Source organism: Pelophylax lessonae (genome assembly GCF_965119305.1).
Source record: "Pelophylax lessonae genome assembly, chromosome: 8".
NCBI lineage: Eukaryota > Metazoa > Chordata > Amphibia > Anura > Ranidae > Pelophylax > Pelophylax lessonae.
In genome coordinates, this window is record NC_138775.1 from 158,683,688 (window position 1) to 158,708,947 (window position 25,260).

At 45.2% G+C, this 25,260-nt stretch overlaps 1 protein-coding gene across 1 annotated transcript in view; it reads left to right on the top strand.

The window, feature by feature from the left end:
• The window catches only part of LOC309562208 (uncharacterized protein), a gene marked incomplete at its 5' end in the record, with an annotated part of 1,875,955 nt that overhangs the window by 167,888 nt on the left and 1,682,807 nt on the right, over window positions 1-25,260 (top strand). The window contains one exon of the mRNA XM_082266327.1: window positions 17,891-18,073. Within this exon, the coding sequence (XP_082122453.1) occupies window positions 17,891-18,073 (183 nt within the window). The remainder of the gene's footprint in view (window positions 1-17,890; window positions 18,074-25,260) is intronic.

Below are 25,260 nucleotides of genomic sequence, written 5' to 3' on the forward strand. Positions count from 1 at the left end.
TACCTATCTGCTAGAATAATCTTTTCTATATTAGCTAATACACAATAGTATATATAATCATTATTGGGAACTCGGCAACAGTTTTACCTACTTTGCAGGAATCTGAGGGAGACCAGTGAGAATAGAGCCAGACCTGGCGCCGCTAGCCATGGCTCCCACATTTTATAAAATGTATTCAGTGTGCCCATTTTTCAATAAACCTGTTGATCTTTCAGGAGGGTGTTATTTACCTGGAGACACTATTCCTCAAATGATGGAGGACTGGATGAAAACCACTTCATAGCAATAAGTTTACATGCATTAAACAATAGTCTGTTGACTGGTATTAATATCGCTGGCAGAAAAAGTTCCTCATCCAAGCAGCCCAACAAGGATATTTTAGGATCCAATTCAATGTGGGTAGAAAAAGCCCTATTAATGGTGTTCACCAGCCCACGCCAATACCTGACCAGCTTGGAGCATTTCCACAGCATGTGAAGTAAATCTGCTGGAGATTGTTGGCAACATGGACACATCTGTGTGTCTCTACTGCCCCAATCAAATACACTGGAGTCCTACATGTTCTGTGTATGATAAACAGTTGGGTCAGATGTTGTGCAGATGAGTGACACAGAAGGTTCTTCCTCTAAAATAGTTTGCCAATCATCATCTGATATATTATCAAAGTCTTTCTCCCACACTGTCCTGCCTGGGCATTTGGAGGTGTCCTGGGATTTGGCCATTAGCTGGCCTTATAGAGATGAGATGAGGCCTTTTTTCTCAGTGACTATTGCCAAAGAGGTTAAGAGTGGCATGGGACTGACGTCTAATTTGGCACATTTACCCTAGACCTGTAATGCGTGTCCTATTTGGAGATATTTAAAGAAATTGTCTGGAGGGAGTTGAAACATCTCCTGAAGATCCTGAAAGGATCTCTGTACTGAGAGTAAAGTTGTGCTACATATTGAAGCCCTTGGGAGTGCCAGTGTTTAAACCCCTCCAATTTGCATATCTCTTCATAGTGTCTGTTCCCCCCGAAGCAGTTTATATTCTGAGGCCCCGTCCTATTTCATTATACGTTTCATTTCCTGCCAAACTTTATCTAGAAGTATCAAAGTCGAGCCATAATGGGAGTGCGCAAAAGCTCTCGATTCCAACTGTGCCAAGAGATATTAGGGATTGTAACTCAAAAGAAGGACCTGTATAGGATCTGCCCAATTCACCGCTCCCTAACCAGCAAAATGCTGCTTTTGGGAAACCATGAAGTACAGTCTCAGCTGGGGCCCCACTAATCAACCCCCATCCTTAGTTAGCTGGAGACTGGAAAGTTTAATCCTAGGGTTTTTGCCTTTCCATAACAATATACTGGAGACTGGAAAGTTTAATCCTAGGGTTTTTGCCTTTCCATAACAATATACGGAACAGTGAATCTATTTGCTTAAACCATTTTAGGGAAATCCAGATGGGTGAGTTGTTGAGGATGTACAATAATTGAGTAGCCCAAATTTGCACAGCCTACTACTGATAAGAGCAACACTATCCAAATAGTGCTCTTGAGCTTGATCTTATGGAGAATGGAGGAAAAATTGTGTTGTAGATAATCTTCTACGTTGGGATGTATCCAGATACTCAAATATTTAAAGGAGAACACAATCTTAATTTGCTGGGGTTCCCATGGTACAGACAAATTGGGGTAATCTAGGGGGAATAGGATAGACTTGTCCCATTTGTTAACAAAGCCTGAAATTGGGCCAAATGTATGTATAAGTGACATAAGGGAAATTAAGGACTGGTCTGTATCCCCCAGAAACAGCAAAAGCATCATACTGCATTATATTGTAGTACGTCAGTACACTTTTACAGTAGTACATTGTAGTGCGTCAGTGCACTTTTACAGCAATATGTTGTGTGTCAGTACACTATTACATCATTATAGTGTAGTACGTCAGTGCACTTTTACAGTAGTATATTGTAGTGCATCAGTGCACTTTTACAGCAGTATTGTGTAGTGTGTCAGTGCACTTTTACAGCAATATATTGTAGTGGGTAAGTGCAGCTTTACTACAGAATATTGTAGTGTGTCAGTGTATGAGTAGTATATTTTACACCACATTACATACCATTTAGTGCTGTATACAGTACTGTACACCCCCCACCCATTTTTTTGGGGGGGATGCTGTGTGTTATCCTTCAGCGGCAGTCCTCAAGTTAAAGTGCACCAAACACCACTTTCCAGTGAGTACAGTGCATCCATTTACACATTTCCCTGTCTCTATTACATTTCAGTAATAAGCCCCCCCCATCATGTCTGGGAGCCCAACAAGGAGAGGCAGACATTCTCATGGCACTGTGAGGGGGCCAGCAGCATATGTGTCCTCAGGCAAAGGTGGACATGGTCTGTCCTCAGGCAGGGCACCATTTTCTCTGTTTAGAGATGTTGCTCATGCTATCCAGCCACAACATGCAGAGGAGGTGGTGGCCTGGCTTACTAAACCATCCCCATTCTCCTCATCCTCTATCACCCAGAGAGAGACTAGTGTGCAGTCCACCGCAGCTGCCTGAGTGGCTTATTCTGCCTCCTTGTCCACAGCTACTCCTGCCTTGTCCTCAAAACTCTTTTGAAGTAGTACAAGGCTGGGAGGAGGCAGTTCCAGATACTAATCCTCAGTAACCCCGAGGGCTCTGCTTCTCATGCCTTTGCAAAATGCGGTGCATGGGCTCCCTTATTCTTCAAAGCCTGTGAAAGGACCTGATAATTTGTGGCATCAAGGAGAAGAATCATTGTTGGTTGGCAACCCTACTTAAACACCGTTACGAGGGGAAAGTTTTAGAACGCATCCTGTCCCCACAGAGGGAGCAGAGAATTAAATATCTTAAGGACACCTTAAAGAGAAGTTTATGTAAAACCTTTCCAGACTCTGGTAGGTTGCAGTCTCAGGAAAAGGTAGTTTTGAAACTTCTGTTGGTCAAAAGAGGAGCGGTGGAGAAAGGGACTGCCTCAGCGATGCATTTTAGAATTTGTTGAGTCCTCGGTGCCCAGGACTGTAAGCTTCCACATCCCATCGGCAGCGTCTGCATGATATGGTGGAAGATTATCTAGGGGCAAAAACAGACTTTGAGAGCTTTACAGTCGACGATACACTGGGTTACTGGGTCATGGGAACAGACCACTGGCCAGAACTTTCCAGTATGCAATTGAGCTGCTGGGCTACCCTACACCTTGCGTGCTTTCTGAAAGGGCATTCAGTGCTGCCATAGGTTTTGTAACAAATAAATGAACGCATTTGACCACAGATTCTGTTGACCAGCTGACATTTATCAAAATTAATGTTTTTGGGATGTGGAATCTGTACAAGTTTGTCTAAGTTGCCTAGCTTTGTGGGTGTTGATTTTATCTTGAAGTCATTTTTTGGTATAGGTTTTATGGGCACAAATAACACCCAAAGACAGCAAGGCCAATTCTTCCACACCTATTACTTCTATCCAAAGTATGCGAAACACACCAGAATTTATCCCAAAAATCTCTAATCTTGTTCCGAGTGCACTAAATTGTGGCCTCATACAGACTGGCTAACCAAGCCGTTGTTTACAAAATAAAGAAAGCTTGCAGGAAAAATGTATTTTTTTTTCTTCTTGATAAATGTATTTTTTTGCTGCAGCAGGTTCTATAAATGGTACAGATGCGCCACTTTACAGGTAGACTAAGGAGACCCCCCCAGACACTATATTTATAGGAATTTTACATTTTTATTGTTTCACTTTAAGCATCATTAAATCACTGCTCATTTAAAAATAATGTTTTTACAGACTTTTTTGCATTGATGCATGTCCTCTAGGACAGTACCTGGATCCCCATACCCAATAACTTGCATATAAGCCTTCAAAATGGGCACTTTTGATTTTTCCAGTTCGGGTCCCATAGACTTTAATGGGGTTCGTTGTTCAGCTCCGAACTTTAGCGATGTTCAAAAGTTCTGGCGTGAACAGAACATGGGGTGTTCGGCCCATCTCTCCGAACTTTAGCGATGTTCAAAAGTTCTGGCGTGAACAGAACATGGGGTGTTCGGCCCATCTCTACTGGTGGTGTGCTACTGGAAGACGTGCTGCCAGGACTGGGGACACCCTGCTCTATACCATCATCCCTGTCAGTGGAGGCTGCTGAGATATCATGAGATATAGCGGGGTTACACATGAGAGGTAAGGAGTGAGGAGAATTGTGTCCCTTGTGTGTGTCTTTCAGGTGCTCTTGCCAACAGGTTGAGTGGTGGGGGGTTAAATGCCTTATCAAGCATGTGGTACTCAAATGGCTGATGTTTTTACCACATTTGATCTGCTTGTGGCAGAGATTGCAAATAGCAACAGTGGGATCAGCTACACATGTGCTAAAAAAGGCCCACACAGCTGAGCTCTGGGAAGTGGGCCAGGAGAGAACAGCTCCACAATATGATGGCATAGGGTGACTGCTCTCTAATCTTCCATGATGTCTACCTCTGAAGGACATCCTGCTTTGTTGGGGTTGTTTCTCCCCCTCACTTTCCTTCTCTGCTCTATCAGGCACCCAAGTCACGTTAGTGACCTCATCATTCACATCCCCTCCATCCACATCACTGGAGCTAACTTGGCAAAACACTGTGGCTGAGGGAATGTGACTGACAATTTGTTGTTTTACAGTGTTCTCCCCTCTCTTTTGGCTCATGTTAATCCCTTCCTCTACCTCAGAACAAATATTAGAATCAAGTAATGTGTGCGCATCCTCAAGAAGCAAGTGGCTGATGCGGTGTTCAAATAATTCAGCTGACACCCCCATGCATAATGCTGGGGCTATGGCAGGAATAGCTGTGGACAAGGAGCCGCTCTGGCAGCTGTGGTGGACTGCGCACTCGTGCCAGCTTGAAGGGTGATAGAGGATGAGGATGGTTTAGAAAGCAAGTCCACCACCACCTCTACATGCTGTGGCTGGATAGCATGGGCAACATTGCTAAATTGAGACAAAGGTACCCTGCCTTAGGATTGACCACCTCCACTTTTGCCTGTAGACACAGACGCTGCTGGCCCCCTCATAGTGGCATGGGAATGTCTGCATCTCCTTGTTGGCCTCCAAAAAAATGAGGGGCTTATTATCCAAATGTTATAGATACTGGGAAATGTGTAATTGGATGCACATTATTTACTGAAAAGTGTTTTTTGGTGCATTTTAAATTGAGGACTGATGCTGACAGAAATGTAAAATCTATAAACAAAATAGAGGGAAAACACCACGTTGCAGTCAGAAAAATTTTGGTTGACAATTTAAAAAAAAAAAAAAAAGGGGGACATCAGGGGAACCCCCCCCCCCCCAAAAAAAAAAGGGTATACAGCACTAAATTTAATGTAATGCTGTGTTAAACACTGCACTACACTAACACCTTACATTGCCACTCTATTCTCACACACTATACGAGCACCAAACTAACACTCTACACAAAGTCAAATCTTATGTAAAGCTGTGGTAAACACCGCACTACACTAATAGACTTCACTACACTGACACACTATTCTCGCACACTATCCTAAAAATATACTAACACCCTGCGCTCAAGAGTCACAATAAGTGAACATACTAACTGTTAGTAGCAAAATGAGCCCTGTTCGATCTATCTCCACTCCAACAAAGGTGGCTATGGGAAGTTGGCGTATATAGCATACAGTGCATTGTGGGGCACTCGGCGGGCGAACATCCTGCTGAGCTACCTGATGTTCGCCGAACGAGCGAACAGGCGAAGTTCGGGCTGAACCTATGCTTGGCTCGAACTGTTCACCCATCTCTACTTCCCACTGTTTTCATCCAAATTTTCAACATTTTTACTCAGGGTATACATGCTGAGTGTTATTTAGTTTAACGAGAGGGTTGAACAGAAAACAAAACTCTCAGATCCCTGCATCAACACAAACAATTTTGGATGCAGCGATTTCTCACACTGTTCTGTTGTATTCTGACAGTGAGGACAACTCCCCCCTCCCTCCCCTCCCTAACAGAATACACTGATCAGCGCTTCAGCTATTGGCTGCAAGCACTGATTGAAAGCACCTTCTATTGAACAGACAAGGTACAAATGTACCCAAATTCAATGCATATACAGAATTCTCCGCTTTAGGGTGTGTATGCCACAGCTGCTGTACCTAACTTGGGGCACTGAACTTCCAATGAGCCAGTATCATCTGGATAAGAAATAGTTACTGCCGGGGCCTGCTCCCTGCCCACCCTGTATTATACGTAGGACTCAAGAACTGCAATTAACAGTGCCCTGTAAGTTGTTGGGTTGCTCTCCATGTGCAAATGAATTGTTATATCTTAGTGAGTAGAACTGACTTACTGTGTTCTTTATTGTATTAGATGATAATGTGTGCTGTATTACCACTTATACAGGAATAGTAGGGAGTATGGATAGGAAGCTCAGGTTGTTTGTGCAGTGTGATCTGGACTGTATCCAGTTTACTGCCTTCAACTGTACACATTTAGCTACAGATGTGTGTATTATTCACATATGCATAAAATCTGCTAAATGTCCTTCGCTGTTAATTAGGTGCTACTACGGTGATGTACTGGCTCCAACTTATTCCTCTCTCAGTCCACTATAGAGCAAGATGAAAGGGTAGTCACATGACCTCTTTTTTTACTTTTTTAAGGTAAAGAACCTCAGACAAATGTAATGCATTCTCAAGGGACCATTGTAACAGGCAGAAAAACAAACTCAATTAATTCTTATGGAAAGGCGTTCCTTTCCAACAGTGGATGGGGTGGAAAGCAGGAACACCCAAATTGTCACAGTTTTCGACCGTTTATTCGGCCCGCCTAACAACCACAATACACTGTGCTGCCGCACATTGCATTTGAAGCCCTGATTGGCTGAAGCAATAAAAGCTTTGCCGAATCAGGGCACAGAGCACTGTCAGAGCCATGATTGGAGAAAGTAATGATGACTGGGCCCAATCATGGCTCAATGCTCTTAATCTCACCCCACACTATAAATATATTCTCCCCATAGCAGCCATTTACAGTGTGATATTGGTGTGGAAAGAGCTAAAACAGGGCTCTGTTCAGTACTACTTGCGAGTTAGTGTGCTATTGTGATTCTTTTGTCAGTGTAGAATATCAGTTTAGTGTAAATCTAGTGATAGTGTAGTGTGAGTGTAGTTTGACCATTCATTTTAACTTTAGTGTCACTTTATTGTAAATCTAGTGCAGTGTGAGTGTAGTTTGACCAGTTATTTTTACTTTAGTGTCAGTTTATTTTGTCAGGGCAGGTTTCCTGCAGTATATTTCAGTGTGTAGTGCATGTTTAACGCAGTATATTTCAGTGCGTTAGTGCACATTTAACACAGTATATTTCCGTATATGTCTGTGTAGTGAGTACTCAAGGTAAAGTGCACCAAACACAACTTTTCATTGATTAAAGTGGATCCGCGTACACATTTCCACATCTTTACTACATTTTTATAACAAGCTCCCCCCCAATCATGTCTGGGAGGCCAACAAGGAGAGGCAGACGTTTCCATAGCACTGTAAGGGGGCCAGTGGGGGAATGTGTCCACAGGCAAAAGTGGGTGTGGTCTGTCGTCAAGCAGGGCATCATTTCCTCTGTTTAATGTCGTCCTTGCCATCCAGTCGCAGCATGCAGAGGAGGTGGTGGACTGGCTTACTAAACCATCCTTATCCACTGTCACCCAAGCAGAGACTAGTGCTTAGTCCACTGCAGCTGCCAGAGTAGCTTATTCTGCCTCCTTGTCCACAGCTACTCTGGCATACCCCCAGCATCCGGGATGGAGGAGTCAGCTGAGTTATTAGAATACAGCATTAGCCACTTGCTCCTTGACGATGCACAGCCATTACTTGATTCAGATCTTGGTTCTGAGGTTAAGGAAGGTAGGAATAGAGCCTACAGAGTGGGGAGAAAATTGATAAACAACAAATTTGGCAGTCATGTTCCCCCCAGCCACAGTGTATTGCCAAGTTGTCTCTAGTGATAATGAGGATAGAGGGGATGATGATGAGGTCACTGACATGACTTGGGTGCTGGATACAGTAGAGGAAAAAAGTGTGGGTGAGAGAGAACCCCAAAGAAGCAGCCATCATAGAAGAGTAGAGAGCAGCCACCCTATTCCACCAGATTGTGGAGCAGTTATCTCCCAGCTGTAACGCTCCTGCGTTTTTATATGGTGTGGATTTTCAGCTGCAGAAATAGTTCCACGTCAGTAGTCATGTAAGAGATATGCTGAGATACCATTCCCAACCTCTGACTCATCATGTGTGGAAGGTCTTATTTCAGCCAGTAAATACACACAATTAGCAAGCTGGTTCTTAGAGTGACTTTATGCATGTGGTAACACAATGATGAAGGTTGAGGGATAGGTTGAGTGGAGGTGGTAGGTGATAGACACTTGAAGGTGAGACAGTAGCAGATGGATGCAGGAAGGTTTAGCAATGTTGTATGATAGCAGATGATAGAATAGCAGGTGGACATACAAAAGAGATCAACCCAGTGCAGAAAAGTAGCAGTAGTCTCAAGAGCTAGCAATCTAGTTTATGCAGATGTGATAAACAGTCTCTACTATGCAGAGCTAGATAGTGTAAGCTTAGTATAAGTTTATAGAGAATTCCCCTGCGGGGTACTTAGCACTATTAGCGATACAGCCGAAGGGTGGTTCAGGAGAGGCGGATGATCCAGTAGCGGGATACAGGGATCAGCGCAGCAAGGTTCCGTCAGCGAAGTAAGCTTGCAAGCATGGTTAGCATCCAGATAAGGGTGTTTGAACGAACACATGTGAGTGAGAACCGACGCCTTAAATAGCCATCTTGTCCGGCGCTGAGTGATGACAGTCTTAAAGGTGTATGCGCACCTTTCCAAAAGTAAATGGTAGGGCGCATACACTTGTGGAAAGTGTAATTTAGGGTACCAAAGGTACCGGAACATTACAATACCCCCCCCTTAAGGCCTGCTCCTGAAGGCCTCTGGAGCTGGTTTGTCTGGGTATCTCGCATGAAAATTGCGGATTAATCTAGGGGCATGTATGTCAGAGGTGTTTAGCCAGGTGTCGTCTTGGGGCCCATAGTTCTTCCATCTAACCAAGTACTGAAGTCTTCTTCTGTAGATACGAGAATTCAGAATCTCTTTTATCTCGTATTCTTCTCCACCTTCAACTTGTACAGGAGGGGGAGGTGGAATATTAGGCCTTATTCCTTGGTCCGGAACATGGGGTTTTAGTAGCGACACATGGAAAATGGGATGGATTTTTAGGTCCATTGGCAATGTAAGCTGCACTGCAGCTTTTCCAATAAGTTTCTTGATTGGGAAAGGTCCCAAGAACAGAGGTCCAAGCTTTTTGCTAGGGATCTTCAGTCTAAAGTTTTTTGTTGAGAGCCAAACGAGGTCCCCGATAGTATACTGTGGAGAAGGTCTTCTACGAAGATCATAGTACTTCTTTTGTTGACTGTGAGCGTGTGCAATGGTAGTATTTAGTAAACCCAGAGAATCCTTTATTTGGGAAAGATAGTCTGAGGCTACTGGGTTATTTGAAGGAAGGATGCGTGGAGGGAGAATAGAGGGATGGAACCCATAGTTCAAGTAGAATGGACTCTGCTTGGTTGTACTGTGAGTTGCGTTGTTGTAGGCAAATTCTGCCAGGGGGAGAAGATCCAACCAATCATCCTGTTGGTAAGAAGTGTAACAACGTAAATACTGCTCGATGCATTGGTTGACTCTTTCAGTCTGTCCGTTGGTCTGCGGATGGTAAGGAGAAGTGAGCTTCCGCTCAATCCGTAGTATGTGACATAGTTCTTGCCAGAATTTAGAAATAAATTGGGATCCACGGTCAGACAAAAGAGTTTTTGGGATACCATGTAATCTGAAGACATGTTTCATCAGGAGTTCTGCCGTTTGTTTGGACGAAGGTAGTCTGCGAATAGCAATGAAATGTGCCATCTTTGTCAGATGGTCCACTGACACCAAGATGGTATTAAATCCTTTGGAAGGAGGCAATTCTACGATGAAGTCCAATGACAGAACCTCCCATGGAGTTTGGGGTATTGGTAGACTGCATAGTAGACCGGATGGTCTCGTAGTGTCAATTTTGGACCTGGCACAGACATTGCATGAAGAGACAAATTTTTGTATAGATGTTTTCATGTCAGGCCACCAGAATTGCCGAGAAATCAAATTGAAAGTCTTTGTCATACCCATATGTCCTGCCATAGGCACATCATGCGATAATTCCAAGATCTTGGTGCGTAGGGTAGGTGGGATGTAAAGTTTGTCGTTGTAGTAGAGGAAGCCTTCTGCATCGGTAGTTAGTTGTGGTGGGGGTGAATCCAACCTTATACCATGCAGAACCTCTTCCTTCAAGGAACGGACAACTCCAATAATGCGTTTGTGAGGTATTATAGGAACGGAAGGAATTTCAAAGTAGTTTTCTTCAGTTAGTCGTGATAGTGCATCCACCTTTTTGTTCTTATCTGCAGGTGTGTAGGTCACTAGGAAGTTAAACCTTAGAAAGAATAGTGACCATCGTACCTGTCGATGCGAGAGAGTTTTGCTAGTCTGAAGATATTGGAGGTTTTTATGGTCCGTGTATTCAATTATTGGTAATTGGGTGCCTTCGAGTAAATGTCGCCAATTCTCCAGAGCCAATTTTATAGCAAGCAGTTCCTCCTCACCCACGGGGTAATTTATCTCGGGACTGCTCAGGGATTTAGAAAAAAAGGCGACTGGATGAAGTGGTGAAGTGGGGGTAGGTCGTTGGGAGAGTATTGCTCCTACTGCCAGGTTTGACGCATCTACCTCCAGAATGTATTGGAGGGATGGGTCTGGATGGCGTAATATGGGAGCGGAAGTAAACCTTGTCTTTAACAAGTGGAAAGCCTTATTTGCTTCTTCTGACCATTTAAATGGTATTTTTATGCTAGTGAGCTGTGTGAGGGGTCTCACAATAGCAGAAAAGTTTTTTATGAACTTCCTGTAGAAATTTGAAAATCCCAGGAATCGCTGTAGCGCCTTGCGTGTAGTTGGTGTAGGCCAATCCTGAATGCAGGATATTTTACTCATGTCCATCTCGATTCCTGTTTTGGATATGATGTAGCCTAGAAAGAGTACCTCATCTTTATGGAACAAGCATTTCTTCAGCTTCACATAAAGATTATGTGCAAGCAATCTCGATAATACCAGTCTTACATGTCTTATGTGTTCAGACAGGGTCCGTGAATATATAAGTATATCGTCCAGATATACCACAACACAGACATCTAGTAAGTCTTTAAAAATATTGTTTATAAATCGTTGGAAAACTGCAGGGGCATTACATAGGCCGAATGGCATCACAAGATATTCGAACAATCCGTATCTAGTTCTGAACGCAGTCTTCCACTCGTGTCCATCACGGATTCGAATGAGATTGTATGCTCCTTTCAGGTCTAATTTTGAAAAATAGGTAGCTCCACGCACCTGCTCAATGAGCTCAGGGATAAGCGGTAGAGGATAGCGATCTTTTATTGTGATAGCATTCAATTTCCTGTAGTCGATGATAGGTCTGAGACTTGAATCTTTATTGCGAACAAAAAAGAGTCCTGCTGCTGTGGAAGAAGTGGAAGGTCTAATAAAACCTTTTTCCAAGTTCTCATCCAAATAGGTTTTGAGATGGGCAAGTTCATCCTGTGAAAGAGGATAAACATGACCGAACGGCAATTTGCTATTTGGGAGTAGATCAATGCTACAATCATAGTCTCGATGAGGAGGTAATGTTTGAGCATTTTTCTCAAGAAAAACTTCAGAAAGATCCTGATAACATAGTGGTGCAATCTCATCTGTCACCACAGACAGAATCTTCCCGGAAAACGGGAGGTTACACGTTTCCTCGCAATAACAAGAAGGGAAGGTCAAGGACCGTTTCTTCCAATCTATGGTTGGTTGATGTGTGTGCAACCAGGGAAGTCCCAACACAATGGGAAAGTGAGGTGATGGTAATAAATCGAAGGTAGAAGTCTCCCTATGAGACTCGTTAATAGTGACTAGAAGTGCTTGTGTCTGATCGGTGATCGGACCAGAGGATAACGGAACACCGGTAATAAGACTTACTGAGAGAGGTTTGAGTTTAGAAATAATAGGAATTTTATTTAAAGCAGCAAAACATATATCCATATAATTTCCACAAGATCCTGTGTCAATCATGGCCTTAGTAGTAATCCTGTTCTGGTCCCACTGTAATGTCAAAAAAACAGAAATGTAGGGGTTAGTGAATGAAGTTGTCAATCCTCCTAGAGAGACATGTGAACACTCACCCTACTTTTTGTTGACTAGGGGACAGACGTTTATCTTGTGATCCGGGGATGCACAGTACAAGCAGAGATTTTCATTTCATCTTTTGGCTTTTTCCATAGTTGATAGCGGTGGGCGTATGGTTCCTACCTCCATAGGAACGGCCAGACTCCGAGAGGAAACGGATAATGGCATTCCCATCTTTTCAGCCTTTCTTTCTCGTAGTCTTCTATCTATGGTAATACTGAGTTGTATTAATGCATCCAGGGTTTTTGGCAGATCCGCTCGGGCGAGCTCGTCCTTAACGGCTTCTGATAGGCCAAGCCTAAATTGGGTTTTCAGAGATGCATCATTCCATTCTGAATCAAGGGTCCATCTCTTGAACTCTGCGACAAAGTCTTCCACAGGCCTCCTTCCTTGTTTCAAGGATCTTAACTGAAGATCAGCAGTACTCTGCCTATTGGGGTCATCATATAGGCTAGTGAGCTCTGCCAGGAACAAGGCATAGGAGTTGAGAAGCTGGTCGTTTTTCTCAAAAAGAGAATCTGCCCAGGCTCGAGGATCGCTTGATAGGTAAGAAATAATAGTACAAACCTTAATGTGATCAGTAAGGTAGGTACGAGGTTTTAGCAAAAAAAGTAACTCACATGCGTTTTTAAATTCGCGAAATTTTTTGCGATCGCCTGTAAATACCAAAGGGGGATTTATCTTGGGTTCAGGGGACTGAGCAGAGGTAAGTTGTGTCAGTCTAATTACCTGATGCGACAGAGCCTGATTGTCTTCTTTTAATTCAGCAAGTGCGTGTATTAACGCAGATACTTGCTGTTTTAATTGTGTCACCTGAGTGGTTATTTCTGGAACTATGTCTGCTGAATCCATTTTTAGGTTCGTTCAATCTGTAACGCTCCTGCGTTTTTATATGGTGTGAATTTTCAGCTGCAGAAATAGTTCCACGTCAGTAGTCATGTAAGAGATATGCTGAGATACCATTCCCAACCTCAATGACTCATCATGTGTGGAAGGTCTTATTTCAGCCAGTAAATACACACAATTAGCAAGCTGGTTCTTAGAAGAGTGACTTTATGCATGTGGTAACACAATGATGAAGGTTGAGTGGAGGTGGTAGGTGATAGACACTTGAAGGTGAGACAGTAGCAGATGGATGCAGGAAGGTTTAGCAATGTTGTATGATAGCAGATGATAGAATAGCAGGTGGACATACAAAAGAGATCAACCCAGTGCAGAAAAGTAGCAGTAGTCTCAAGAGCTAGCAATCTAGTTTATGCAGATGTGATAAACAGTCTCTACTATGCAGAGCTAGATAGTGTAAGCTTAGTATAAGTTTATAGAGAATTCCCCTGCGGGGTACTTAGCACTATTAGCGATACAGCCGAAGGGTGGTTCAGGAGAGGCGGATGATCCAGTAGCGGGATACAGGGATCAGCGCAGCAAGGTTCCGTCAGCGAAGTAAGCTTGCAAGCATGGAAGCTTCAAGCAAGGTTAGCATCCAGATAAGGGTGTTTGAACGAACACATGTGAGTGAGAACCGACGCCTTAAATAGCCATCTAGTCCGGCGCTGAGTGATGACAGCTCCAGTCTTAAAGGTGTATGCGCACCTTTCCAAAAGTAAATGGTAGGGCGCATACACTTGTGGAAAGTGTAATTTAGGGTACCAAAGGTACCGGAACATTACACCAGCCCACTTCCCAGAGCTTAGCTGTGTGGGCCTTTTTTAGAACACGTGCAGCCGATCGCACTGTTGCAATTTGCAAATGTTGTCTCAAGTAGATTAAGCGTGGCAAAAACACCAATCATTTGGGTACCACATACTTGACAAGGCATTTAATTCTGCTCCTTTTCACTCACTTTTCTGGTCTACCCCGCTATACCTCATGACCTCTCAGCAGCCTCCACTGACAGGGATGATGGTATGGAGCAGGGTCCCAAGTTCTTGCAGTACATCTGCCAGTAGCACACCACCAGCTGTAGACTATAGTAGGCAAATTTCTCCCTGGAACCCTTGGGAGTAGTACATGTCTGGGAGAAGGCAGTTCCAGATACTGTAATCCTGAGTGACCCAGAAGACTCTGCTTCTCATGCCTCCGTAAACTTGCTGTGTATGGGCTCCCTTATTCTTCAAAGCCTACAAAAGGACTTGAGAATATGTAGCATCAAGGAGTAGGATAACTATTTGTTTCCAACTCTCCCTGACTACCGTTACAAGTGGAAAGTCTCTGAACTCATTACGTCCCCACAGAGGGAGCAGAAGATGAAATCTCTTGAGGACATCTTAAAGAGGATTTTATGTAATGCCTTTCCCGACTCTGGTAGGCTACAATATGCTGGAAAATGTAGTTTTAATGCTTCTATTGGTGAAGAAAGGAGCAGTTGAGAAGGCCTCAGTGATGCATTTCAAAAAATTTTTTAGTCCTCGGCACCCAGGGCTGTCAGCTTTCACATCCCATCAGCAGCAGACATCATTCTGCCTCTGTCGGGAATGATCAGGGGGTGGCAGCAGCCATCAGGTCTGCTGGACCCGCTAATCAGCTACCACTGTGTCCAATGACAGTGGGAGCAGGTCCCCGGCGGTGTGTGTGTGCGCCACAGACCAGGAAGTGCTAAGTCACGCACCTGTATGTGATTTTGCACAGAGGAGCTGCAGCTCCAAAATACATCTACAGTAAGTGGACGGTCATGAAGAGGTTAAATAGGGGTTTATGTAATGCCTTTCCAGACTCTGGTAGGTTATAGTTCCATAGAAAAGCTAGTTTTGAGGCTTCTGTTAGTCAAAAGAGGAGCGGTGAAAAAGGGGGCTGCCTCAGTGGTGCATTTTAAAAAAAAATGTAGTCCTCTGCACCCAGGGCTGTCAGCTTGCACATCCCATCGGCAGCGTCTGCATCATATAGTGGGAGATTACCTATGGGCGAAAAACCGACATTTTCATTTGATGATCCACTGGGTTACTGGGTCATGAGAATAGACCACTGGTCAGAACTTGCCTAGTATGCAATTGAGCTGCTGGGCTTCCCTGCATCCAGCATGCTTTCCAAAAGGGCATTCAGTGCTGCTGGAGGTTTTGTGACAGATGAGAGAGCACGTCTGTCCACAGACTCTGTTAACCAGCTGACCATTATCAAGATGGATCAGTCCTGGATTAGCAGCAGCTATCAATCCCCTGATGCTGATGTCACCGATTAAGTGCTTTCTGGATCTTGAATCTCTGAAAGACTGTCTAGGCTGCCTTGCTTTGTGTGTGCTGTTTTCATCTTTAAGATTTTTTTTGGTGAAGGTTTCATGGGCACAATTAACACCCAAGGACCAATTTTTCCACACCTGTTTGACAGGTGCATGTTATTAAAATCTTTGACAGCAAGATCAATTCTTGTTTGTATCAGGAGTACCTCTATATGGTTATAGGCACCACCAACACCCAAAGCCCAAATTTTCTGCACCTGTTACTTCTATCCAAAGTCTGCGAAAGAGACACCAGAATTTATCCAAAAAATCTCTAATCTTGTACCGAATGCACAAAATTGTGGCCTTATCATACACACTGGCTCCCAAGCCTTTGTTTACAAAATAAATAAAGCTGGAATGGAAAATGTCTTTTTATTTTTTGGCTTTATAAAAGTCATTATTGCTGCAGCAGGTTCTATACACGATACAGATGAGCCTCATTACAGGCAGACTAAGGTAGCACTATATTTAAAGGAATTTTTCATTTTTATTATATCCCATTTTTATGGTTTCACTTTTAGGCATCAGTTAATCACTGCTCATTTAAAAAATGTTTTTTTACAAACTTTGTTTTCATTGTTCACATTGTCCCCCAGGGTGGTACCCGGACCCCCATAACCATTGTATGCACAATTACTTGCATATAAGCCTTCAAAATAGGCACTTTTGATTTTTCCTGTTCGGGTCCTATAGACTTCATTGGCGTTCGTTATTCGGTTCCAAACTTTTGCGATGTTCAAAAAAAGGGGTCGTTCGGCCCATCTCTGTCAAATGCAATGCCATACCTCTCCACTGCTGTTTTTTCAAGCAGGACTTTTGCACTAGGTCATGTTTTCAGGATTTCCTTTACCTTGCACGGGTTGTCAGTGACTTGGTATTCATGAAAGCTGTTTTATCAAAGGGAAATTCCAAAAACATGGCTTGTTGGTGGTACGTGGGGGCTAGGTTGGGAACCACAGATCTAGATCAGTTGATTACTGGGTCTGTAAACTGGACCTGTGTCCTCAACTGGCCCAACCTTGTGCCTTCCCATCAGCATCCTTTTTGAGAAAACTATAGTGTGACAGGTGACATCATCAAATGATAAATGCAGTTTGCCTCCCACAAGTTTTGACTCAAACTGGTTTTGCTCAAAATACATCACCATTGTATATGAAAGAAAAGAGTTTAAGCCACCTATCCTTGAAACCAATGGGTACAGTTACCATTGTTACTGCTATCACCACCACTGACTGTTCTACTATTTACTTATTGCCACCTTTTTCACATTCCACAAGTTCCTAGTGCATGGCCAATTATTTTATTATTATTTTTTATGTCACTACACCAGATTCACCAGACAAATTAAATTGGCTACAGGTATAGGAAGGTTGGTTAGCAATGTGCTATTAGCAAAACAGTTATTTACTCTTCAATTATAACATGTGATGTGGTAATCATGATTTTGGCGCAGAGTATTGTAAAAAGGGTAAATAGAATGAGGTAATAAAAAGGATGCCTCAAAACACAACTCACACAGACCTTTTTTTTTTTAATTCATATTTTTAATTGAAAATTGAGTTTTATGACAAAAAAGTAACAAACGGAATACAGTACTTTGCAGAGCATCAGCACTAAGTTACAATCAACAATAATATCATTAGGAGGTAGATTTATTTATTCAGAAAAACCATGTGTGGGAGAATTTGGCGTACTTTAGGGCATTGAATGCTATAAGGCGTTCAGAGATGTAGTTGGAATTAACCGTGTTCACCGGTTCATAAAGGTTGGGTGATACTTTGGATTTCCAGTTCTTCAAGATGAGTATACGATCCGCCAACAGAACGTTTGTGATCATTGGTGGCTGGAATACAGTGTAGTGATCAATACCTAAGTTTAGCAAGGCCAAGGCAGGTATGCCAATGCAGGAGAAAATTAAGCGAAATACACTGGCCCAAAAGCTAGTGAGGCACAGGCAGTTCCAAAGGCTGTTTAGGAGATTCCCTACTTGGCCACATTCATGCCAGTACAAGGAAGAGGCTGTTGGGAACATTTTGGACAGTCTAAAAGGTGTATAGTGCCATCTATTTGTAATTTTTATCATCACTTCAGAGTAATTTGTGCAGTGAAAAGCATTAGTAATCGAGCAAAATGCAGTATACATGAGTTCCCACACCTCTCTACTTTCTATTTAATTTCCACAAAGATCTCAGATGTTACTTGGTACACTGTGCCAGGCAGTGTTATATCTTAACTTTCCTGGGTGCTGCAGTAGGCAATCGTGACTACAAGTCCTAAAAAAAATGAATCAAGATTGCAATACACTATGTGATGTCTATGGCTTTTTTCCTGTTTACTTATGGCTGAGTTATGCTCAAAAATATGAGTATGTTTTATGTGCCACTTTTAGCTTCCTCATGTGAACCTCCACCAAAAGTTACTAATGGAGTATTTAGAGGCGTACAAAATAAGGCCACATACTTGTCGGGTGAAAAAGTAACTTACGAGTGTGCTAGAGGCTATACGATGGGACAAAACTTAAATTATATCACCTGTAAGGATTCCATTTGGACAGAAGCACCAGTATGCAGAGGTAGGTGCTTTTTGTTTCCTGTTTATATAACTGTATGACCTAATCATTTTTGAATTTTTCCTTGAACAAACTAAGAGAATTAATACCTACTGGTACTTTACTGATACATATAACCTATGAGTGATGTATTGCAAAGTCTAAGCTATGCAAGTCTTCAGTGAAATTTTGACAAAAGCATAGTGCTCCGGCATGGTGTAGCATTCCAGTTTAAAGTGATTGTAAAGTCTCATTTTTTTCCTATAAAAAAACAACAAACATGTTATAGTTACCTGCTCTGTTGCAGTGGCTTTGCACAGAGCAACACAGATCCTCCTCTTCTCAGGTCCTTCCTCTGTGATCCTGGCCCCTCTCTCCTGTTAAGTGCCCCCACAGCAAGCAGCTATGGGGGCACCCGAGCTGAGTCACAGCTCCCTGTGTCCATTCAGACATGACACGCCCACTCTCTCCCCTGATTGGCTATCTGACTTGACAGCAGCGGGAGCCAATGGCACCGCTGCTGTGTCTCAGCCAATCAGGAGGGAAAATCTTGAATGGCTGAGACACTCATGGACATCGCTGGACAAAGAGGGGCCTCCGGTAAATGTTAGGGGGGCTGAGGGGGGGGGCTGCTGGACACAGAAGGCTTTTTATCTTAATGCAAGTTTTTTGAAGTTGCAACTTTTTTCTCACAATAGTTTGGGTAATGAAGATTTTTTTTTCCCCCAAAATTGTCATATTAGCAAGATATTTCTTAGACATGGCATAGATAAACTTACAATTACACCCCAAACTATATTCTGCTACTCCTCCTGACTATGGTGATACTACATGTGTGAGACTTTTCCAGAGCCTGGCCACATACAGAGGCCCAACATCCAAGTAGCACTGTCAGGCGTTCTAAAGGCATAAATTACACATTTAATTTCCTATCACATTTGTTAAGGCCCTGGAGCACCAGGACAATGGAATTACCCACAAAATGACCCCGTTTTGGAAAGCAAACACCCCAATGTATATTCGAGGCATAATGAGTCTTTTGTGAGAAAATGTGAAAAGAAAATGAAAACTTATTTTCTCTATCATTCATTGACGGACGGAGTCCTCTGATGCATATCAGTAGGGTTATACTGCCCCCTACAGGAGTAGGACACTAGGCAGAAAAAAAGTTCTGGCTATGCCTATGGGCAGTCCCAGAGGGTACACCCTCTCTCTTCCTGCATAGGATGTCAGTTTTATTCTGCCTAGTCAGAAGTAAGGACCTAGTTCCTTACTGGGATCTTTGGTCCTGGCATAAGTGTTTTTTTAGGTCGATAGTTTTTATTAGCTAGCCTTTTTCTCTGGATTTTTTACCTGTGAGATCTACAAGCAACTATGCCGGATCTGGGTGACGGGCTGGATAATCTAGATCCAGTGGACACCCCAGCTGGCCAGCGAGCACGCGCAGACCTTAGCTCCACGTTGGGTCGGTTGCGACATAGTCCCACTGGACGGGGACGAGTTAAACGTCTCGCAAGGACGCACACGACAGGGTCTAGGCCTGCGTCGCAGCGTTCCTATTTGGCCGACATCCCCCCACTTCGGCGGAGAGTAAACGTCCCCCCCTCTTCCCTGGCGGATTTTGGGGTGGACGCGGGCCTCTCCCTGGGATGGTGGGACCCTCACACTCCTGGGTTTCCCTCTGTCTTGTTATGCAACCCCCTCTCCCTTCCCCCCTCCTCCCACGTGGGGGTGTAACGCTCCTGCGTTTTATGTATGATGTGGATTTTCAGCTGCAGAAGTATTCCACTTCAGTAGTCATGTAGAGAAACGCTGAGACACCAATCCCAACTCCCAATGACTCATCATGTGTGGATGATCTCAATTCAGCAAGTAAATACACACACTCAATAAGATGTTTCCTAGAGTGACTTATGTATATAGTAACACAGTGATGATAGGCTGAAGAGACAGGTTGGGTAGAGATGGTAGATGACAGACACTTGAAAGGAAATGTTCTTGAAAGTAAGATAGTAGCAGATGGGATGCAGATAGGTTTAGCAATCATGTATGGTAGCAGATGACAGAGTAGCAGGTGGACATACAAGAGAGATCAACCCAGTGCAAGAACAGGTGGTAGTAGGCTCAAGAGCTAGCAATCTTAGATAATGCAGATGTAGTAATAGTCCTTAGTATGCAGAGCTAGATAGTGTAAGCTTTAGTATGAAGGTTATAGAGGTTTCCCCTGTGGGGTACTTATCACTAATAGCAATGTAGCAGAGGAGAGGTTCGGCAAGAGCGGATGATCCGGTAGCGGGATACAGGGATCAGCGCAGCGTGGTTCCGACAGCGAGGTATGCTTGCAAGCATGAGAGCTTCAAGACAGGTTAGCATCAAGGCACAAAGCAGTTTGAACGAACACATGTGAGTGAGAGCCGGCGATCTAAATAGCCATCCAGTCCGGCGCTCAGTGATGACAGCATCAGTTTTAAAGGTGTATGCGCACCTTACCAAAAGAGAATGGTGGGGCGCATACACTTATGAAAGAGTAATTAGGGTACCCAAAGGTACCAGAACATTACAGGGGGACTGTTTGGGCCTACCTCAGGCTGAGACCTCGTTTGCAGGCCGCATGGGGGGCATGCCATCCGCGGTGCTCAGCTGATCGTGCAAGGGGGCCTCGGTCGGTTCCTCCAGGGTTCCTTCCTGCTGCGTGATGGTGTTAGCAGGGCTGGCGGGGGGGTCCCCCTGTGGGTCCTTGTTGCCGCGCTGGACGCCATTTTGTTGTAGCCTCGTCTGCTACTGTGACGGCGGCCATCTTGGTACACCTGTTTTCGGCCATTTTGTGGTGGATTCTTGCCAGGAATCTAGGTGGGAGTGCCTCGAGGCGTTTTCCAGGGGGTGGAGCAACTCCCTTCACCGTGGGCAGTTTTCAATGCTCTCTCCATTTTGGGAGAGCTTTCTGCTACACGTGCAGACGTCCTGGGAATTGGGACAGTGGGTTGATTGGGACAGTGGGTTCTGGGGGTCTCTCTCTCTCTTTTGGGGGTCTTTAGGGCATGCTTGACCTTCGGGGGGCGCTGTGGCACAGTGGGACTTTTATTTGCAAAAAAAAAAAGTCATTTTTTGAAAATTTTGCTGGCGGGTTCTTCTGGTCCAGTATGGACCCTGTAGACCATGTGTCCCTACCTGACCCCCCTCACGGATCTCCACTGTCCGCCAATGCATTTTTGGCGGTTCTGGAAGCATTTGGGCCCGGGTGGAGGTGGCCTGGAGAGGGCGAGGTGCGCAGAAACCATCTCCACCTACACCTGCCTCATTTAATGTCTCGGATTCTGAGTCTGACTCAGCCGCCGCGGACATGAGTCTCCCTGCTGGGTCTGTTACCTCACGCCCTGCCTCCTCGGATACTGAGGTTAACATTTCTACCCCCTGCCACGCAAGATACAGGTGCTGGTGGATGCACTGGTTGTTTTGGTGCGTGACACCCTGCAATTTGGAGGACACAGCGGCGGCTGCGCCTGGGGCACAGGTTGCAATTGGCACTCGCATGCCATCTGGAGCAGCTTACTTTGCTAGCATGCTCATAAAGAATGGGACTGTCTGAGACGTTCCCCTGGGGTGTCTAAGCGGCTGCTAGACGTTACCCTTTTGAGGAGTCTCTGGTAAAGAAGTGGACTGTGCCACCTAAGGTGGACCCACCGGTCTCTTGGCTGAAAAAGACTACCGTTAGGCTGAATAAGACTTCCAGTGGAGGAATCCCCGTCCTTTAGGGACCTGGGGGATAGGATGGCGGAGGCTGTTGCCCGTGATCTATACTCCCTTGTGGGGTCTGCACTGAGAACAGTGTTAGGATTGCCCTTGCCACACAGACTCTGCCTGATGGGTGGAGTTCCAACGCCATGATTTGGTGAGGAGCAAGTCTCTCCTGCCTTGGGGGAGCTGTTGGACCAGCTGGTGCAGGGCTGCATTATTTTTGCGATGCAGCGTGGGACAAGGCTTCTTTATTGGATCCTCTGTCACTTTCGGCAGTGGTTATCCGGCATATACTGGGCTGAAGTGTTGGTCTGTGGATCATAGTTCTAAGAGGGCCTTAACGGATCTCCCTTTTCAGGGGGATCGCCTGTCTGGTGCGGCCCCTGGATGACATTATATAAGGGTCTCACGGGGGAAGAGTACTTTTCTTCCGCAGGCTAACGAGGGTAAGGACCCTCATCACAGACTCCTCCTTTTCGGCTCACAAACAGTTTTCTTCATCCCTCGGGGACAGTCGATAAAGCTAAGTACTTCAAGACCTCTGCGGGTGGCTCCAAGCGACCCTGGTCCAGCAAACAAAGATTGTTTTTTTCCAGATCTGCAGACAAGGCCTTCTCGGCGTGAAGGTGCATCCTATGGGGTGGGGGGACATCTTTGCCAGTTCTCAGACCTGCGGCTGGCCCGGATCCCAGACAGCTGGGTTCAGGAGGTCATGTGGTCCAGTTGCAAGATCAAGTTTTGATCGATTGAGTTTCTCCAGTAAGGTTTTTTTCTTCACTGTACAGCTGTCCCTGAGTCGCTTGCTGGCACTCTATGAGGCAGTACAGTCATCAAGGCTGGACCTAATGGCCCTGGAATCTGTTCGCACGAGGGTGGATTCCCTACATTAGGGGGATTCCTGGCCTCCATAGCCATCAGAGATGCCTAACTTCACATCCCGTTATGTGAAGGACACCCATTGGGTTCTCCGTTTTTGAAGTGGGAGAGGATCACTATCTGTTTGTGGCGTTACCCTTTGGTCTCGCCTCTGCTCCTTGGGTCTTCACTAAGGTGTTGGCTCCAGTCCTGTTGCTGTTGCGACAGCAGGGTGTATCGGTCCTGGGTTCCTGGCCGATCTGCTTCTCCGTGCGGAGTCACCTACGGTGCCTACGATGAATTTGGAAGTCACCATGAGAACTCTGGAGGAGTTCGGGTGGGTTCTGAACCTTCAGAAGTTGTCCCTGGTCCCCTCCATGAGACTGGACTATCTGGGCCTGACTTTGGACTCATCCTCAGCAAGGGTGTTTCTCCCTCCGGGAAAACTCTTGAAAATTCAGGCTGTGGTTCAGCTGTTGCTGTCCAGCACATGGTCATCCCTTCAAACCTGCATTCAAGTTCTGGGACTGATGGTGTTGTCTTTCGAGGAGGTCCCTTTCGCTCAATCCCTCTCGAGGATGCCCCAGGAGGCAATCCTTCTCAAATGGAACTAGTTTCCAAACTCTCTGAACATTCGGATCCAGCTGAGCCAGGTGACCAGGCAGTCTTTAATTTGGTGGCTTCGGTCCCCGATGCCCAAGCAGGAAATCCTTCCTCCCCTCATACTGGACAATTGTACCACGGAGCCTGTCCGGGTGGGGAGGAGTCCTCGGCAGGTTCTTTGCTCAGGGAGTATGGTTCCTCGCGGATCCAGGTTACCGATCAGTGTCCTGGGGCTGAGAGCGCTCCGGCTTTGCCTAGTTCACTGGACTGAGGGCACCTGCAGCTTTCCAGGGTGCATTCAATTGGGCTATGCCACAACCGTGGCTTATGTCATTCACCAAAGGGGCACCAAGGGTGTCCTTGCGGCCTTAAAAGTGAGAGGCATTCCTCATTGGACGGAGCGCCTGGTTCCAGCTCTCTCCGCTGTTCACATTCCAGGGGTGGGTAATTGGTCAACGGATTACCTCAGTTGACAAGCCTTGGATGCAGGGGAATGGTCCCTACATCCGGAGGTGTTCCAGCCGTTGTGCCTTTGTTGGGGCACTCCAGACGTGGATCTGTTGGCATAGCATCTACAGGATAGTGCAGAGGTTTGTGGCCTGCTCCCAGGATGCTCTGGCAGATGCACTGCTGGCACCATGGGTTCTGTCGTAGGCAAGAACATATACGAATTTCAACGTGAACGACACTGAGAAGTTTACCATGGTCACCTGCACAAGGATGATGCACGCATAATCGTGTGAGAGCGATCACAGATGGCCCAAGGTCAGTATCGGCTGCTGTCTGCCTTTCCTTCTCTCAAGTTACTGCCAAGACTTCTTCACAGGTTCGAAGACGGAAGAGATTCCGGTCATTCTCGTGGCTCCGGCCTGGCCTCGCCGAGCTTGGTACGCCGACCTGGTCAGGCTAGTGGCAGGCGCTCCTTGGAGACTTCCTCTCAGGGAGGATCTATTGTCTCCAAGGCCAATCTTCCATCCTGCTTTACGGTCACTGGCTTTGTCGGCTTGATTGTTGAAAGCCAGGTGCTGAAGAACAGGGGATTGTCTGCTTCAGTGATTCTCACTCTGCTTAAAGTGAGGAAAGCGACTTCTAGGTTGATTTATCATCGTACGAGAAGGTCGTATGTTTCGTTGTGTGAGTCACTTTGGGCTTCCCCTCACTCTTACTCGGTGGCCCGGATCTTGGCTTTCCTTCAATGGGGAGTTGATCTAAAGCAGGCCTTGAGTACTATCAAGGGTCAGGCTCGGCTTTGGCAATTTTCTTCCAAAGGCCGTTGGCCGCCTGTTCCCTGATGCATAACTTCTTCCAGGGGGTGCGACACTTGGTAATTCCGGTGAGACCTCCGACATCTTCATACTTTTGCAAGTATTCGGGGGTTTCCCCTGCCTACCTTATCACGGAAGGTGGCCTTCTTGGTGGCTATCACTTATGCGTGCAGGGTGTCGGCACTGGCGACATTGTTCTGTTGTTTTCCCTATATGTTGGTTCATGTAGACAAGTGGTACTTCGTCCGGATCCGTCCTTCCTTCCGAAGGGGGTTTTCTAGTGTTCACTTGAACGAGGACATTGTGTTACCATCTTTGTGTCCTAAGCCCAAACGTCCTATGGAATATGCACTGTATACTCTGGATATAGTTTGGGCAATCAAGGTGTACTTGGCGACTACTGAGTCTTTTTATGGGTCAGATTTGCTCTCTGTCCTCACGGATGGCCAGAGAAAAGGGCTTCCTGCGTTTGCTGCAACTATTTCCAGATGGATCAGACAGACAGTGGCTTATTCCATTAAGGTTTAGGTTCTACCTTTCCCTGTTTCAGCACATTCTACTAGGGCGCTTAGTGCTTCCTGGGGTTTTCACCATCAGGCATCTGTGCTGCAGGTTTACAGGCAGCGACCTGGTCGTCTGATTACATCTTTACCAAATTTTATAAGGTGGATGTTCTGGCATCTGCGGATGCTTCCTTTGACCGCAAAGTTTTGCAGGCTGCTGTTTAGGGGCCCCTTTGGTCTTCCTTGAGGG